Consider the following 17,779-nt stretch of genomic DNA (forward strand, 5'->3'; position numbering starts at 1 on the left):
CTTGATTGAAGTATAGCATTGGCAACTAGTTGTGGTTCATTGTAACAAAACAAAACGGATGGCACTGTGATAGACTACTACAAAACAAAACGGACCGTGAGCAACTACATCCAGTTTGCTGAGTGTTGGAGGCTATTTTGTAAATTACATCGCCGAAATCAAGGATCGGTAGGATAGTCAGTTTTACGAGGGTATGTTTTGCAGCATGAGTGTTTGGCAGCATGAGTGAAGGATGCTTTGTTGCGAAATAGGAAGCCTATTCTAGATTTAATTTGGATTGGAGATGCTTAATGTGAGTCTGGAAGGAGAGTTTACAGTCTAACCAGACACCTAGGTATTTGAAGTTGTCCACATATTCTAAGTCAGATCCTTCCAGAGTAGTGACGCTAGTCGGGCGGGCGGGTGGGGGCAGCAATCAGTTGAAGAGCATGCATTTAGTTTAACTTGCATTTAAGAGCAGTTGGAGGCCATGGAAGGAGAGTTGTATGGCATGGAAGCTCGTCTGGAGGTTAGTTAACACAGTGTCCAAAGAAGGGCCAGAGGTATACAGAATGGTGTCGTCTGCGTAGAGGTGGATCAGAGAATCAACAGCAGCAAGAGCGACATCATTGATATATGCAGAGAAAATAGTCAACCCGAGAATTGAACCCTGTGTCACCCGCATAGACTGCCAGAGGACCAGACAACAGCACCAACGATTTGACACACTGAACTCTATCTGAGAAGTAGTTGGTGAACCAGGTGAGGCAATCATCTGAGAAGCCAAGGCTATGAGTCTGCCGATAAGAATGCGGTGATTGACAGTCGAAAGTCTTGGCCAGGTCAATGAAGACGGCTGCACAGTACTGTCTTTTATTGATGGCGGTTATGATATCGTTTAGGACCTTGAGCGTGGCTGAGGTGCACCCATGACCAGCTCAGAAACCAGATCGCGTAGTGGAGACGGTGCGGTGGGATTCAAAATGGTCGGTGATCTTTTTGTTAACTTGGCTTTTGACGATCTGGTTTGTTAACTTGGCTTTTGAAGATTTTAGAAAGGCAGGGCAGGATGGATATAGGTCTATAACAGTTTGGGTCTAGAGTGTCTCCCCCTTTGAAGAGGGGGATGACCGCGGCAGCTTTCCAATCTTTGGGGATCTCAGACGATACGAAAGAGAGGTTGAACAGGCTAGTAATAGACTTCTTCCACTTTCCCAACACTTCTTCACCATCCTCGTGACTTCAAAAGGGTTTCCCAAATAAACATCTTTGTCCAAAAAAACGTATTCCAACAAGGAACGATTCATCCGACTCATTTTACACAACAATTTTAGCCCTTTTTGTTCCATTGTTGGACTTCCCTGTTGTCCACTTATCTTTCTAGCTAACTGTACTCGACGTGCCTTCAGCTTCAAACGACACTTCTGCTTCCGCCATCTCAGGGTCCTGCGGTGACAACGTCCTCCCCCTCTGTATGCTCCTCCCTCCAACAGGAATCTGTTCCAAAAACTTTGTAAATAACAAGGTTGCCAACAAACAACCCACACAAAGTTGTATAGCAGCAGAATAAGATACCAGGCAGGAAGTGGGCTGTTTAATTACTTTTTTCACTGACAACATTTATTTAGAAAAATGTCTGTCCTCATTCTGGTCGCTACAAGCAATTCCTGTTCGTTGGTTTAGTTATTATTTCTGGTTTGTCTGCATTTGCCGGTGAACTCTATTGCTTTGGTTAAAATGTAACTAAATGACTGCTAGCTCCAATATTCTATTAGCTAGGTGGCTTGTACACAACAGCCTACTCGTACTACAGAAACATACAATGTATTTTGCCAAGTTCTCTCTGTGTTAATCCTGTTGCCCAAATATAGCAGGTAACTTGTGTCTGTGTCGAAGATGTTGTTGAGTTCTATTTAATATATGCCTTGACCCATTTCAGGTAACCTCAAGATACTTCACTCACTACAGCTGCTTTTGAAGAACTTTCCAGGCGTTTGTGATTTACATTCCGACTTTTGAATTGTCTCCTTTATTGGACATATTTAGCTAATTAAAAGAACAATATATAAAGCATGCATCTGTTTTAAGGTTATTGTGTTTGTGTGTGTGGTGTAGTTCCTCTTGGTGTCCACTAGGTGGCATTACAGTTTCAATATTTTTACACCAGGTTATCATGTGTAACAATCTTCCTTTTAAGTCCAGTGGTGTAAATTACTGAAGTAAAAAAAACTTAAAAGTACTACATAAGTAGTTTTTTTGTGTATTTATATTTATAAAATGTATATTTTGGCAACTTTTACTTTTGCAAAAATTCTAGATCACCTGTACTCCACACACAGAGACGCGTACAAAGCTTTCCCTCACCCTCTATTTGGTAAATCCGACCACAACTCTATCCTCCTGATTCCTGCTTACAAGCAAAAATTATAGCAGGAAGCACCAGTGACTCGGTCTATAAAAAAAGTGGTCAGATGAAGCAGATGCTAAACTACAGGACTGTTTTGCTATCACAGACTGGAACATGTTCTGGGATTCTTCCGATGGCATTGAGGAGTACACCACATCAGTCACTGGCTTTATCAATAAGTGCATTGAGGACGTCGTCCCCACAGTGACTGTACGTACATACCCCAACCAGAAGCCATGGATTACAGGCAACATTTGCACTGAGCTAAAGGGTAGAGCTGCCGCTTTCAATGTGCGGGACTCTAACCCGGAAGCTTACAAAAAATCCTGCTATGCTCAACCACTTCTATGCTTGCTTCGAGGCAAGCAATACTGAGGCATGCATGAGAACATCAGCTGTTCCGGATGTCTGTGTGTTGTTGCTCTCCGTAGCCAACGTGAGTAAGACCTTTAAACAGGTCAACATACACAAGGCTGCGGGGCCAGACGGATTACCAGGACGTGTGCTCCGGGCATGTGCTGACCAACTGGCAGGTGTCTTCACTGACATTTTCAACATGTCCCTGATTGAGTCTGTTATACCAACATGTTTCAAGCAGACCACCTTAGTCCCTGTGCCCAAGAACACAAAGGCAACCTGCCTAAATCACTACAGACCCGTAGCACTCAGGTCCGTAGCCATGACGTGCTTTGAAAGGTTGGTAATGACTCACATCAACAGCCTCTATTTTTACTGCTGTCAGTTTCAGTTGTAAGGACATTTGGCTTGATGACTTTGGGTCTTTTTGTAGCGTGGTGCGTACTGGCGGCAGAGAAGTCAGGCGCAGGAGAGCTAAAACTGATTTACAACGGTGTCGTTTAATAAATAAAACCCACCGTAGACAGAACAATATAAAAATGGGTCAAACAAAATCCGGTAACCCCCAGCATAACGTGCACAAGCACTACAAGAAAACAATTCCGGACAAGGACATGGGGGGGAAACAGAGGGTTAAATACACAACATGTAATTGATGGAATTGGAACCAGGTGAGGAAGACAAGACAAAACCAATGGAAAATGAAAGGTGGATCGACAATGGCTAGAAGGCTGGGAGGGCGAGGCCCAGGGCGATCTGGATGAAGACGGTGGAACTCCTGCAGCGTTGAAGGGTCCAACACATCCTTGACCGGAACCCAACACCTCTCCACCGGACCGTATCCCTCACTGAAGGCCCCTCGCCCGACGCCTCGGATCCAGGATGGAGTGAACGGAGTACGCCGGGGCCCCCTCGATGTCCAGAGGGGATGGAGGAACCTCCCACACCTCAAACTCCTGGAGCTGACCAGCCACCACCGGCCTGAGGAGAGACACATGGAACGAGGGGTTAAAGCGGTAATTGGGGGGAAGCTGTAACCTATAACAAACCTCGTTCACTCTCCTCAGGACTTTAAATGGCACCACAAACCGCGGACCTAGCTTCTTGCAGGGCAGGCGAAAGGGCAGGCTTAGGGTCGGGAGCCAGACCCGGTCCCCAGGTGCGAACACCGGGGCCTCACTGCGGTGGCAGTCTGCGTTCTCCTTTTGGCGTGTCACGGCCCGCTGAAGGTGAACACGGACAGCTTCCCATGTCTCCTCCGTACGTCTGAACCAGTCGTCCACCGCAGGAGCCTCGGTCTGACTGATGCCACGGCACCAGAACCGGCTGGTGGCTGATAGGTTGTTGGTTCAGGTTGGGCTGGTGGCTGGTGGCTGGTGGCTGATAGGTCGTTGGTTCAGCTTGGGCTGGTGGCTGATAGGTCGTTGGTTCAGCTTGGGCTGGTGGCTGATAGGTCGTTGGTTCAGCTTGGGCTGGTGGCTGATAGGTCGTTGGTTCAGGTTGGGATGGTGGCTGATAGGTCGTTGGTTCAGGTCTCCGTTTTGACTTGTTGGGAGATCTGTTGACGTGTCCTTGGGCAGGGCGTTGACCCTAGTTGCTTCTCTGGGTCTCTCTATATGGGAGTCTGTTAGATGACTAATGTAATGTAAATGTTTCTCTGGGTCTCTCTAGATGGGAGTCTGTTAGATGACTAATGTAATGTAAATGGTTCTGTGGGTCTCTCTAGATGGGAGTCTGTTAGATGACTAATGTAATGTAAATGGTTCTGTGGCTCTCTCTAGATGGGAGTCTGGTAGATGACTAATGTAAATGGTTCTGTGGGTCTCTCTAGATGGGAGTCTGTTAGATGACTAATGTAAATGGTTCTGTGGGTCTCTCTAGATGGGAGTCTGTTAGATGACTAATGTAATGTAAATGGTTCTCTGGGTCTCTCTAGATGGGAGTCTGTTAGATGACTAATGTAAATGGTTCTGTGGGTCTCTCTAGATGGGAGTCTGTTAGATGAGTGAATGTAATGTAAATGGTGAGCGGCAGGTAGAATATATGTTTTAATATTATATAAAAAAAAATAAAAATTGAAATATATATGATAATAATAATGTCAGGGGAGATATCAACCAACACCCCCTGTGGTTTACTGTGGTATTACAGCTACAGAGGACAGGGACAAGGTAGTGAACAACATTGTATTGGTTCCTCTCGGGTTCTCCATGGTATTACAGCTACAGATCAGACTTTAACCAGGAAGATGTCAACTAGGCAAAGCTACCTGAGCTGAACAGAAGAGGGAGCCATTTAGCAGAGTTGGGTCTGGTGACAAAAAGCACCATGGTCCAACCCTTAGACCCTACTCCCTAGACCCTACTCCCTAGACCCTACTCCCTAGACCCTACTCCCTAGACCCTACTCTCTAGACCCTACTCCCTAGACCCTACTCCCTAGACCCTACTCTCTAGACCCTACTCCCTAGACCCTACTCCCTAGACCCTACTCCCTAGACCCTACTCTCTAGACCCTACTCCCTAGACCCTACTCTCGAGCCTTTAGCTCCTCCTCCCTATAGTAGTGGCTGATAGTAGGGGTTAGAGGTCAATCCTCTCAGAACTACAGTAGTGACTGAAAGTAGAGGTTAGGGGTCAATCCTCTCAGATCTACAGTAGTGACTGATAGTAGGGGTTAGAGATCAATCCTCTCAGATCTATAGTAGTGGCTGATAGTAGGGGTTAGAGGTCAATCCTCTCAGAACTACAGTAGTGACTGATAGTAGGGGTTAGAGGTCAATCCTCTCAGATCTACAGTAGTGACTGATAGTAGGGGTTAGAGGTCAATCCTCTCAGATCTATAGTAGTGGCTGATAGTAGGGGTTAGAGGTCAATCCTCTCAGATCTACAGTAGTAACTGATAATAGGGGTTAGAGGTCAGATCTACAGTAGTGACTGATAGTAGGGGTTAGAGGTCAATCCTCTCAGATCTACAGTAGTGACTGATAGTAGGGGTTAGAGGTCAATTCTCTCAGATCTACAGTAGTGACTGATAGTAGGGGTTAGGGGTCAGTGTTCTCAGAATAAGATAGTTTAACGGACATGACCCAGGGGTTGGAGGGTTGTAATGAAGAAGTTTCTCTCTTCTTTCTTTTGTTTCATGACGTCGTCAGCAGGGCTTTGTGAACAGGAAGATCTATAAGTCTATAACTGGAGATCACAGAGTCTCACTCAGCAGCAAGACAGGATGGAACTCACACCACTCTACTGGCTACTCTGTAAGTACGTTCTCTCTCTCTCTCTCTCTCTCTCTCTCTCTCTCTCTCTCTCTCTCTCTCTCTCTCTCTCTCTCTCTCTCTCTCTCTCTCTCTCTCTCTCTCTCTCTCTCTCTCTCTCTCTCTCTCTCTCTCTCTCTCTCTCTCTCTCTCTCAAAATATTAGGAACACGTTTCTTCTACAATATTGTTGTTTTTCCAGATGAGAACTGTACCACGATACACATCAAAATACAACAAACACATTCACATACACAACAATACACAAAGGAAAACACATTAATATACACAACAATACACAAAGGGAAACACATTCATATACACAACAACACACAAAGGGAAACACATGAAAAAAATAGTTACAATCTTCAGTAAAAATGTCTTCTAACAACTTTCTGAAATACCCTATATGCACAAATGTATCTAAATGTAAACTTTAATGTAGATCATTTCACAGCAAGGCACAAGGAAGCCAAAGGCGTCTCCACCTAACTCTTTAGACACTAAAGGAGTCTCCACCTAACTCTCTAGACACTAAAGAAGTCTCCACCTAACTCTCTAGACACTAAAGGAGTCTCCACCTAACTCTCTAGACACTAGAGAGACACGTCTCCATAGTTAACCAACCCTGTGAACGGGATTGATAACTTGATAACTGTAATGTTAGGTAATTTGGAAGTTTGTGGGGCAGGGCTTTGTAAACAGAAAGAGCGTGCTGATGTGATCTACATGACTTCAAAGGTCCAGTCCACCAATGATGAGTAGTAAAACTGTCTCCTGTGACAAAATGAAGGGCTTTATGAAAAACAGCTTCTAGGGGTTTAACATTAGAGGCATCTGCGTTTTGATAAATAGTATCCCCATAATCAACAACAGGTAGAACGTTCGGTTCATGTACTTTGATGTGAACTAGTCAAATTAGCACTCTATTTTCGTTTTTGACCTTTAATCCCAGAAAAATTACCTTAACTCAAAAAGCATTGAGGCCTTGACGCCATCTTGTTTCTGGGCTAACAGCCCATTAGTCCAAACCTATGCTCACCAAGTTTCGTCTTCAAAGTCTTTTCCGTTTAGGAGAAATGGCCATGTTGTGATTGGTGATGTTTTGTACATTTGCAATAAGAAGCCATTCGCCATCTGGTGGAATTTACCGGGACAGCGGAAAAATGACCAACATTTGAAAAATGTATAAAAAGGAAAACGAATGTCCGAGAGACTCTATTCGATGACTTCTCGGAAGATCTGGCCCTGGTGCACGACGCCGTCGGAATTTAAAAAAAACATTTGCGGACATCTAGTAAGGGACCGGACATTTGCAATATGGAGATTCTCATTGATCATACAGGAAGTGCCGAAAAGTGCCCTTCATGTATGGTAAGGCAATAAATAGGCCATAGTGGCGAAATAATTACAATTTAGCAATTAAACACTGGAGTGATAGCGCAGAAGATGAATCTGCAAGTAGAGATACTAGGGTGCAAAGGAGCAAAAAAAATAGAATATGGGATAAGGTAGTTGGGTGGGCTATTTACAGATGGGCTATGTACAGGTGCAATGATCTGTAAGCTGCTAATGCTGATGATTTAGTGAGGGAGATATGAGTCTCCAGCTTCAGTGATTTTTGCAATTCGTTCCAGTCATTGGCATCAGAGAACTGGAAGGAAAGGCGGCCAAAGTAGGAATTGGCTTTGGGGGTGACCAGTGAGATATACCTGCTGGAGCGCGTGCTACGGGTGGGTGCTGCTATGGTGAGTAGTGAGCTGAGATAAGGCTGGGCTTTACCTAGCAAAGACTTATAGATAACCTGGAGCCAGTGTGTTTGGCGACGAATATGAAGCGAGGGCCAGCCAACGAGAGCGTAGAGGTCGCAGTGGTGGGTAGTATATGGTGCTTTGGTAGACTGCATCCAATTTGCTGAGTAGAGTGTTGGAGGCTATTTTGACATCGCCAAAGTCGAGGATCGGTAGGATAGTCAGTTTTACGAGGGTATTTTTGGCAGCATGAGTGAAGGATGCTTTGTTGCGAAATAGGAAGCCAATTCTAGATTTAATTTTGCATTGGAGATGCTTAATGTGAGTCTGGAAGGAGAGTTTACAGTCTAACCAGACACCTAGGTATTTGTAGTTGTCCACATATTCAAAGTCAGAATCATCCAGAGTAGTGATGCTAGATGGGCGGGCAGGGGTGGGCAGCGATCAGTTGAAGAGCACGCTTTTAGTTTTACTTGCATTTAAGAGCAGTTGGAGGCCACTTAACTCCGGACGTGCTACCTGTCCCAGACCTGCTGTTTTCAACTCTCTGGAGACAGCAGGAGCGGTAGAGATACTCTGAATGATCGGCTATGAAAAGCCAACTGACATTTACTCCTGAGGTGCTGACCTGTTGCACCCTCGACATCCACTGTGATTATTATTATTTGACCCTGCTGGTCATCTATGAACATTTGAACATCTTGGCCATGTTCTGTTATAATCTCCATCCGGCACAGCCAGAAGAGGACTGACCAGCCCTCATAACCTGGTTCCTCTCTTGATTTCTTCCTAGGTTCTGGCCTTTTTAGGGAGTTTTTCCTAGCCACCATGCTTCTACACCTGCATTGCTTGCTGTTTGGGGTTTTAGGCTGGGTTTCTGTACAGCACTTTGTGACATCAGCTGATGTAAGAAGGGCTTTATTAATGAATTTGATTCGAAATTTGATTTAGTATCACTAAATACTACATAGATACTAATAATACCCTCATCACCAGGTTAAACAGCTATAGAATAGCCTCTCTCTCTGCTGTGTTTCAGTATCTCTGTTAGAATATAAAGCCTTGTCTCCAGATCTCAGGATAGTATCCTACCCTCATCACCAGGTTAAACAGCTAGAGAATAGCCTCTCTGCTGTGTTTCAGCATCTCTGTTCCAATGCAGCTCACAGGCTTCATCGCTCTTAAGGGCCTGTATTTGAAAGTGTACATTAGACAATGCATCTCTCTCTCTCTCTCTCTCTCTCTCTCTGTGTCTCTCTGTCTCAGATATCTCTACTCCAGCATCTCTGAGTGTCAGTCCTGACAGATCTCAGTTCTTTGAATATGAGTATGTCTCTCTGAGCTGTGAGGTTCAAGGGAACTCTACTGGATGGAGAGTGGTGAGGAACTCAGAGAGAGGAATCCTTTCAGAGTGTAATACTGACTGGGGAAAACAACAAGGGTCTTCATGCAATGTGTTTCCAATACCATCAGACAGTGGATTGTACTGGTGTGAGTCTGGGTCTGGAGAACACAGCAATGCTGTCAACATCACAGTACATGGTATGTCCACAAACACCATCTACTAACATTATAGTGTTTAGTGGTTCATCTGGTTTCAGATAGCTGATGTTATGTTTATATATGATGTTTATGTATGATATACAGCTGGAGCTGTGATCCTGGAGAGACCTGTTTATATATGATGTTTATATATTATATACAGCTGGTGCTGTGATCCTGGAGAGACCTGTTTAATATTATATACAGCTGGTGCTGTGATCCTGGAGAGACCTGTTTATATATTATATACAGCTGGTGTTGTGATCCTGGATTGACCTGTTTATATATGATGTTTATATATTATATACAGCTGGAGCTGTGATCCTGGAGAGACCTGTTTATATATTATATACAGCTGGAGCTGTGATCCTGGAGAGACCTGTTTATATATTATATACAGCTGGTGCTGTGATCCTGGAGAGACCTGTTTATATATGATGTTTATATATTATATACAGCTGGAGCTGTGATCCTGGAGAGACCTGTTTATATATTATGTTTATATATTATATACAGATGGTGCTGTGATCCTGGAGAGCCCTGCCCTTCCTGTGACTGGGGGAGATTCTGTGACTCTGCGCTGCAGATATCAGGGAACTCCCTCTGACCTCACAGCTGATTTCTACAAAGATGGATCCCTCATCAGGACTGAGACTACAGGAGAGATGACCATCCCTGCAGTATCCAAGTCAGATGAAGGACTCTACAAGTGTACCAACTCTGAAGGAGAATCACCAGAGAGCTGGATGACAGTGACAGGTGAGAATATGAGAAACCTTGACATTCAGATCATCTGGTCCTTCCTTCTAAAAACTGCAATATAACTGGGGGGTTCCAGCCCTCTGAAGGAGAATCACCAGAGAGCTGGATGACAGTGACAGGTGAGGAGAGAGCTACCTTATTTCTGTAAGTCACCATGTCAATATAGTATGATAGACTGCATGACCACCAGGGAGTATCGGATTATATGGAATGCTGCTACGAAATGTATAACACATGTGTTCTGGAAAATACCCAATGCCCTCTGGGGCAGAACAAGTCCCAAACCTTAAAGTTTGTTCCAGTACCAGGTTCCAGGTTTTTCTTGTGAAGTTTATGTCCTAACATAATCTAATTTTATGCTTTCGCCGTAAAGCCTTTTTGAAATCGGACAATGTGGTTAGATTAACGAGAAGTTTATCTTTAAAATGGCGTATAATAGTTGATTGTTTGAGAAAATGAAATTATGAGATTTTTGCTGTTTTGTATTTCGGGCCATGCTATTTCACTGGCTGTTGAATAGTGTGTCCCGCAGGTGGGACGAGTCACGTCCCACCCAGCCCAGAGAAGTTAACTTCTCTGGGCTAGGTGGGACATGAGCGTCCCAATCTATTCAACAGCCAGTGGTAGAGCGTGGTGCGAAATTCAAAACCTCAAAAATGCAATAATTTCAATATTTGCAACATACGACTATTTTACACCATTTGAAAGATAAGACTCTCGTTAATCTAACCACATTGTCCGATTTCAAAAAGGCTTTACAGCGAAAGCAAAACATTCGATTATGTTAGGAGAGTACATAGCAAGAAATAACCACACAGCCATTTTTCAAGAAAGCATATATGTCACAAAAACCCAAAACACAGCTAAATGCAGCACTAACCTTTGATGATCTTCCTCAGATGACACTCCTACGATATTATGTTATCCTCTCTAGGGTATGTGGGACGAAATCGTCCCACCTAGTCAACAGCCAGTCGAATCGAGTGGCGCGATATTCAAATACCTTAGAAATGCTATTACTTCAATTTCTCAAACATATGACTATTTTACACCATTTTAAAGACGCTCCTTTATCTAACCACATTGTCCGATTTCAAAAAGGCTTTACAACGAAAGCAAAACATTAGATTATGTCAGGAGAGTACCCAGCCAGAAATAATCACACACCCATTTTTCAAGCCAGCATATAATGTCACAAAAACCAAAACCACAGCTAAATGCAGCACTAACCTTTGATGATCTTCATCAGATGACACTCCTAGGACATTATGTTATACAATACATGGATGTTTTGTTCAATCAAGTTCATATTTATATCAAAAACCAGCTTTTTACATTAGCATGTGACGTTCAGAACTAGCAAACATACCGAAAACTTCTGGTGAATTTATTAAATTACTCACGATAAACGTTCACAAAAAACATAACAATTATTTTAAGAATTATAGATACAGAACTCCTTTATGCAATCGCAGTGTCAGATTTTAAAATAGCTTTTCGGCAAAAGCACATTTTGCAATATTCTGAGTAGATAGCCCAGCCATCACAGCTAGCCATTTAGACACCGACCAAGTTTAGCCCTGACCAAACTCCGATTTACTATTACAAAAGTTTGATTACCTTTGTTGTCTTTGTCAGAATGCACTCCCAGGACTGCTACTTCAATAACAAATGTTGGTTTGGTCCAAAATAATCCATAGTTATATCCAAATAGCGGCGTTTTGTTCGTGCGTTCTAGACACTATCCGAAGTGTAAATAAGGGTCACGAGCATGGCGCAATTCGTGACAAAAAAATTCTAAATATTCCATTACCGTACTTCGAAGCATGTCAACCGCTGGTTAAAATCCATTTTTATGCAATTTTTCTCGTAAAAAAGCGATAATATTCCGACCGGGAATCTGCGTTTAGGTAAACAGAGGAAAGAAAACAAAGCATTCGGTCGACGCGGGCACGCGCCTGAGTCTCACAGTACTGTAACCAGCCACTACCCAAACGCGCTACTTTGTTTCAGCCAGAGCCTGCAAAGCCACAATTCAGCTTTTTGCCACCTTCTATGAGCCTATGGGAGCCGTAGGAAGTGTCACGTTATAGCAGAGATCCTCAGTCTTCAATAAACAGAGGCAAGAAGAATGACACCTTGTCAGACAGGCCACTTCCTGCATGAAATCTTCTCAGGTTTTTGCCTGCCATATGAGTTCTGTTATACTCACAGACACCATCCAAACAGTTTTAGAAACTTTAGGGTGTTTTCTATCCAAATCAAATAATTATATGCATATTCTAGTTTCTGGGCAGGAGTAATAACCAGATTAAATCGGGTACGTTTTTTATCCGGTCGTGAAAATACTGCCCCCTAGCCATAACAGGTTAACAGTGTAAAGAATAACCAGATAATCTGAATGTCAAGGCTTCTCATATTCTCACCTGTCACAGTCATCCAGCTCTCTGGTGATTCTCCTTTCGAGTTGGGACACTTACACTAGCTTGAAAAATGGGTGTCTGATTATTTCTGGCTGGGTACTCTGCTGACATAATCTAATGTTTTGCTTTCGTTGTAAAGCCTTTTTGAAATCGGACAGTGTGGTTAGATTAACGAGAGTCTTGTCTTTAAAATGCTGTAAAATAGTCATATGTTTGAGAAATTGAAGTAATAGCATTTCTAAGGTATTTGAAAATCGCGCCACGGGATTCAACTGGCTGTTGCGTAGGTGGGACGAATTCGTCCCGCCTAGCGCAGAGAGGTTAATCAACTCAAGTAAGGCATCCACAGGAAAAACAATAAACAAGACAGCAACAGTTTGGCAGGCTATCAAACGCAGTGCAAAAACAACTACCCACAACCCCAAAGAAAAACACACACTACTATATAGGACTCCCAATCAAAGGCAACTCAACACACCTGCCTTCAATTGGGAGTCCTAATCACCAACACAACACTTAACACACAAAAACCTGCCACGTCCTGACCAAAACTAATACAATTGCTCCCTCTGCTGGTCAGGACGTGACAAGTCTGGTATTATTACCATCTCTCTACCAGTCATCTATAGTCTGGTATTATTACCATCTCTCTACCAGTCATCTATAGTCTGGTATTATCACCATCTCTCTACCAGTCATCTATAGTCTGGTATTATTACCATCTCTCTACCAGTCATCTATAGTCTGGTATTATTACCATCTCTCTACCAGTCATCTATAGTCTGGTATTATTACCATCTCTCTACCAGTCATCTATAGTCTGGTATTATTACCATCTCTCTACCAGTCATCTATAGTCTGGTATTATTACCATCTCTCTACCAGTCATCTATAGTCATGTCTGGAGAGACAGACAGAAAGGTTTATACAAATCTCTGCTGTTGAAAACCAAATGTCTAAAAGATATGTGAGATAATGTTTTTTCTGAAATCTTTGATAGGAATGGGAGATTCGATATAGTCCGATTGTTTTTTATATTTTCTGGGTCAAGGTTTGGCTTTTATTACTGCCCCTTTTAGTGAGTTTGGTACACATCCGGTGGATAGGGAGCTGTTTATTATGTTCAACATTGGAGGGCCAAGCACAGGAAGCAGCTCTTTCAGTAGTTTAGTTGGAATAGGGTCCAGTATGCAGCTTGAAGGTTTAGAGGCCATTACAGTAGTAGACAAGGCATATTGACATTAGAGAGAGGCATAAAGCAATCACAGGTGTTGATTGGGAGAGCTAAGACAACAACGGGTAAGACAACAACAATGGGTAAACAGTTAAGACAACAACATCGGGTAAATGGCGATGAATGGGCAGAGAGGGTAAGTTAGGTACTCACAGGACCTGAGTTTAGGGCTGGGGCCGATAGATAAACAGAAATAAGTACCGTGTTGGTGAACAGTCCAGCAGGCATCAGCTGTGTAGCCGAGTGATCATAGGGTCCAATGAGCAGCAATTGATGAAACAGGGAGCCGTTCGGTAGTCGATTACTACGCTAGGTGAGCGGGAGACACGGCGTTCAGAAAGCTAGCGGGTCGGGGCTAGCAGATGGGTCTTCGGCGACATCTGCAACGGAAAAGCTTCATCGGCTAGCCAGGAGATGGGCCTAGATCGAGGCTAACTGGTGCTAGCTTCGGGATAGAGGCATTAGCCAGGAGATGGGCCTAACTCAAGGCTTACTGGTGCTAGCCTCGGGACAGAGGCGTTAGCCAACAATAGTGGCTCAGTTGCAGCTAGCTAGCTGCAATGATCCGGTCTAACAGCAGGAATATGGTGATTTAGAAAGCAGTCCGATATGCTCATCAGGGTCGAAATGCTCAGGGTTGAAATGCTCAGGGTCGAAATGCTCAGGGTTGAAATGCTCAGGGTTGATATGCTCAGGGTTGATATGCTCAGGGTTGATATGCTCAGGGTTGAAATGCTCAGGGTTGATATGCTCAGGGTTGAAATGCTCAGGGTCGAAATGCTCAGGGTCGAAATGCTCAGGGTTGATATGCTCAGGGTTGATATGCTCAGGGTTGAAATGCTCAGGGTTGATATGCTCAGGGTTGATATGCTCAGGGTTGATATGCTCAGGGTTGATATGCTCAGGGTCGATATGCTCAGGGTTGATATGCTCAGAGTTGATATGCTCAGGGTTGATATGCTCAGGGTTGATATGCTCAGGGTCGAAATGCTCAGGATTGAAATGCTCAGGGTTGAAATGCTCAGGGTTGATATGCTCAGGGTTGAAATGCTCAGGGTTGAAATGCTCAGGGTTAATATGCTCAGGGTTGTATAATTAATTTGTAAATAGAAAGTGAGATTAAAATATATACGAAAAAAGCAACAACAAAAAAAACTGAAAAAGATAATATTTACACGGGACAAGACAAACACACGTCCGACTGCTACGCCATCTTGGAATGTTTATGTAAGCCGTGGTATATCAGACCGTATACCACAGGTATGACAAAACATTTATTTTTACTGCTCTAATTACATTGGTATCCAATTTATAATAGCAATAAGGCATCTTGGGGGTTGTGGTATAGCACCAATATACCACGGGTAAGGGCTGTATCCAGGCTGTATACTAGGTCGTCCTAAGAACAGCCCTTGGTCATATACCACACCCCCTCTGGCCTTATTGCTTCAACATGTGCTGATGTGTTAGTAACATGTCTGACACTGTATTTGCAGAAACCATGAAAATATACTGAACATTTACATAATGAACAGAATAACATGAAAATATACTGAACATTTACATTATGAACAGAATAACTAACCATACCTTGCCATTACCATCTCTATCCAGCACCATCTCCATTGATGTTTTAAATTGTTTTCTTTCTCCCACTGCAGTTCCAACTCCCATTCCATCTCCAGCAGTCCCAGTGTTGTCCATGTCTCTACCCAGGCTGCTGTGTAGTCTACTGGTGGGGTCTCCCTACCTGCTGGTGACCATCATACTGCTGGTGAAATACTGCAGGAGCAGGGCTCAAGGTGATTACCTGAGTTTATACAGGATCACCTCATTCCAACAGAATACCTGTTGTATATCAGAAATATATCACAAGGACTGACAATACTGCAGTAGCTCTGACTGATTCATGTTGTAAAGTGTTGATAACTGTAGCTCTGATTGAATCATGTTGTAAAGTGTTGATAACTGTATCTCTGATTGAACCATGATTAAAGTGTTGATAACTGTATCTCTGATTGAACCATGTTATAAAGTGTTGATAACTGTTGCTCTGATTGAACCATGTTTACAGTGTTGGTAACTGTCTGTTTAGGTGAAACCAGGGTACCCAGGAAGACCCACCAAGACCAATTAGGTGAGTTTCTACCTTACAGCACAACAGCTGCAGTGGCACAATATGGTATTCTGAACACAGTGTGTACTATATTATGTTACCTCTTAGTAGAAGTAGAAAGTAGGATGGATTAGAGTCAACAAACAAAATATGTCACAATTTTTTTTAACCTTTATTTAACTAGGCAAGTCAGTTAAGAACAAATTCTTACATTCAATGATGGCCTAGGAACTGTGGGTTAGCTGCCTTGTTCAGGGGCAGAACAACAGATTTGTACCTTGTCAGCTCGGGGATTTGATCTTGTAACCTTGTGGTTACTAGTCCAACACTCTAACCACTAGGCTACCTGGATTTAGAAGTAAATAGCCTGGGTATTGACAAGGAGTAAATATCCCAGGTATTGATAAGTAGTAAATAGCCCAGCTATTGATGAGAACTAAATAGCCAAGGTATTGATAAGGAGTAATTATCCCATGTATTTATAAGCAGTAAATAGCCCAGGTATTGATAAGTAGTAAATGGCCCAGGTATTAATAAGGATTAAATAGCCCAGCTATTGATAAGGATTAAATAGCCCGGGTGTTAATAAGGAGTAAATAGCCCAGGTATTGATAAGGATTAAATAGCCCAGGTATTGATAAGGAGTAAATAGCCCAGGTATTGATGAGGACTAAATATCCCAGGTATTGATAAGGAGTAATTATCCCATGTTTTTATAAGGAGTAAATATCCCAGGTATTGATAATGAGTAAATAGCCCAGGAATTGATATGGGGGAGCTGGACATAAGGAGTAAATAGCCCTGTTATTGATAAATAGTTAATAGCCCTGTTATTGATAAATAGTTAATAGCCCTGGTATTGATAAATAGTAAATAGTCCTGGTTTTGATAAGGGAGAACTGGACATGAGCACGAGCCTCATTGGAAATAATTTGATAGGATTCTAAGTAGCACAGTATTGATTAGTAAATCATCTGATATGATTTACATTTCTAAGTGGTTCTGTATTGGATAAGTAAATACATGGCCACACTGATGAACTACTTCTGTGTTGAACAGGTGATCATGTTGAAGAAGAGTGAGGCTGATATCACCTGATCACCATAACAACCATCAGAATGGAACTCATGGAATTCTAATATAGAACTGTGAGTCACAATGCTGTATGTTGTTACATTGTAGCTCCACCTGCTGGAACAATAGTGGCATTTGATCAAATGTGATCTATTAACTGATACATGTATTATTCTGATTGGAATGTGTTTTAATATAATGTGTGTTGTATTATTCATTCAGCAGCTGTCCTTTAACATCAGTCATATACTGGTCATATACTGTATAGCATTATGGTTGATACATTGTAAATGCCTTCACTTTTCATGTCTATACAGACCAACTGATAGGTGTTGAGGTTCAGGCATTATTGTTACAGGTTCAGTATAATGTTATACCGTTACATGTTACAGAGATAGAAAACATACAGGAGAGGAGAATTCAATTATTACAATTATTTACTTTATTTTCCAATTTAGGTCTCTATAGAAATTCATCATTATTTGATTTGATTTAAACATTAAACTCTTGTAGGCCCTTTGTTATATTGTGGTTGTTTTGTGCAAAACCATTATTTTTCAATTAATCATCTTGGTAAGATATTGCTTTTGTCTTTGTAGCATATAGAATTAAATTCATGATTTTCCTCAATCATGTAGCCTGTTTTTAATCTGTTCTGAATGACATCACAACCACTCAGTTTTTAATTTCATTCACTTCCCTTCATGTATCTTCTAAATGCTCCATTCCAGGTTTCCCCTACAGCCCCCAGGGCCTTGAGTATCTTCTAAATACTCCATTCCAGGTTTCCCCTACAGCCCCCAGGGCCTTGAGTATCTTCTAAATACTCCATTCCAGGTTTCCCCTACAGCCCCCAGGGCCTTGAGTATCTTCTAAATG

The 17,779-nt window shown here is 42.6% G+C and overlaps 1 protein-coding gene across 1 annotated transcript; it reads left to right on the forward strand.

Annotated features, from left to right (window-relative positions):
* Nucleotides 1–5,908: 5,908 nt before the first annotated feature.
* On the forward strand, nucleotides 5,909–17,530 carry LOC123732530 (Fc receptor-like protein 2). Its single transcript, XM_045711748.1, has 6 exons — nucleotides 5,909–6,002; nucleotides 9,016–9,291; nucleotides 9,808–10,050; nucleotides 15,372–15,512; nucleotides 15,806–15,847; nucleotides 16,886–17,530. The coding sequence occupies exons 1-6, from the start codon at nucleotides 5,972–5,974 to the stop codon at nucleotides 16,906–16,908; spliced, it is 756 nt and encodes a 251-aa protein (XP_045567704.1). The 5' UTR covers nucleotides 5,909–5,971; the 3' UTR covers nucleotides 16,909–17,530.
* Nucleotides 17,531–17,779: the final 249 nt, after the last annotated feature.

This window comes from Salmo salar, unplaced genomic scaffold, assembly GCF_905237065.1.
Source record: "Salmo salar unplaced genomic scaffold, Ssal_v3.1, whole genome shotgun sequence".
NCBI lineage: Eukaryota > Metazoa > Chordata > Actinopteri > Salmoniformes > Salmonidae > Salmo > Salmo salar.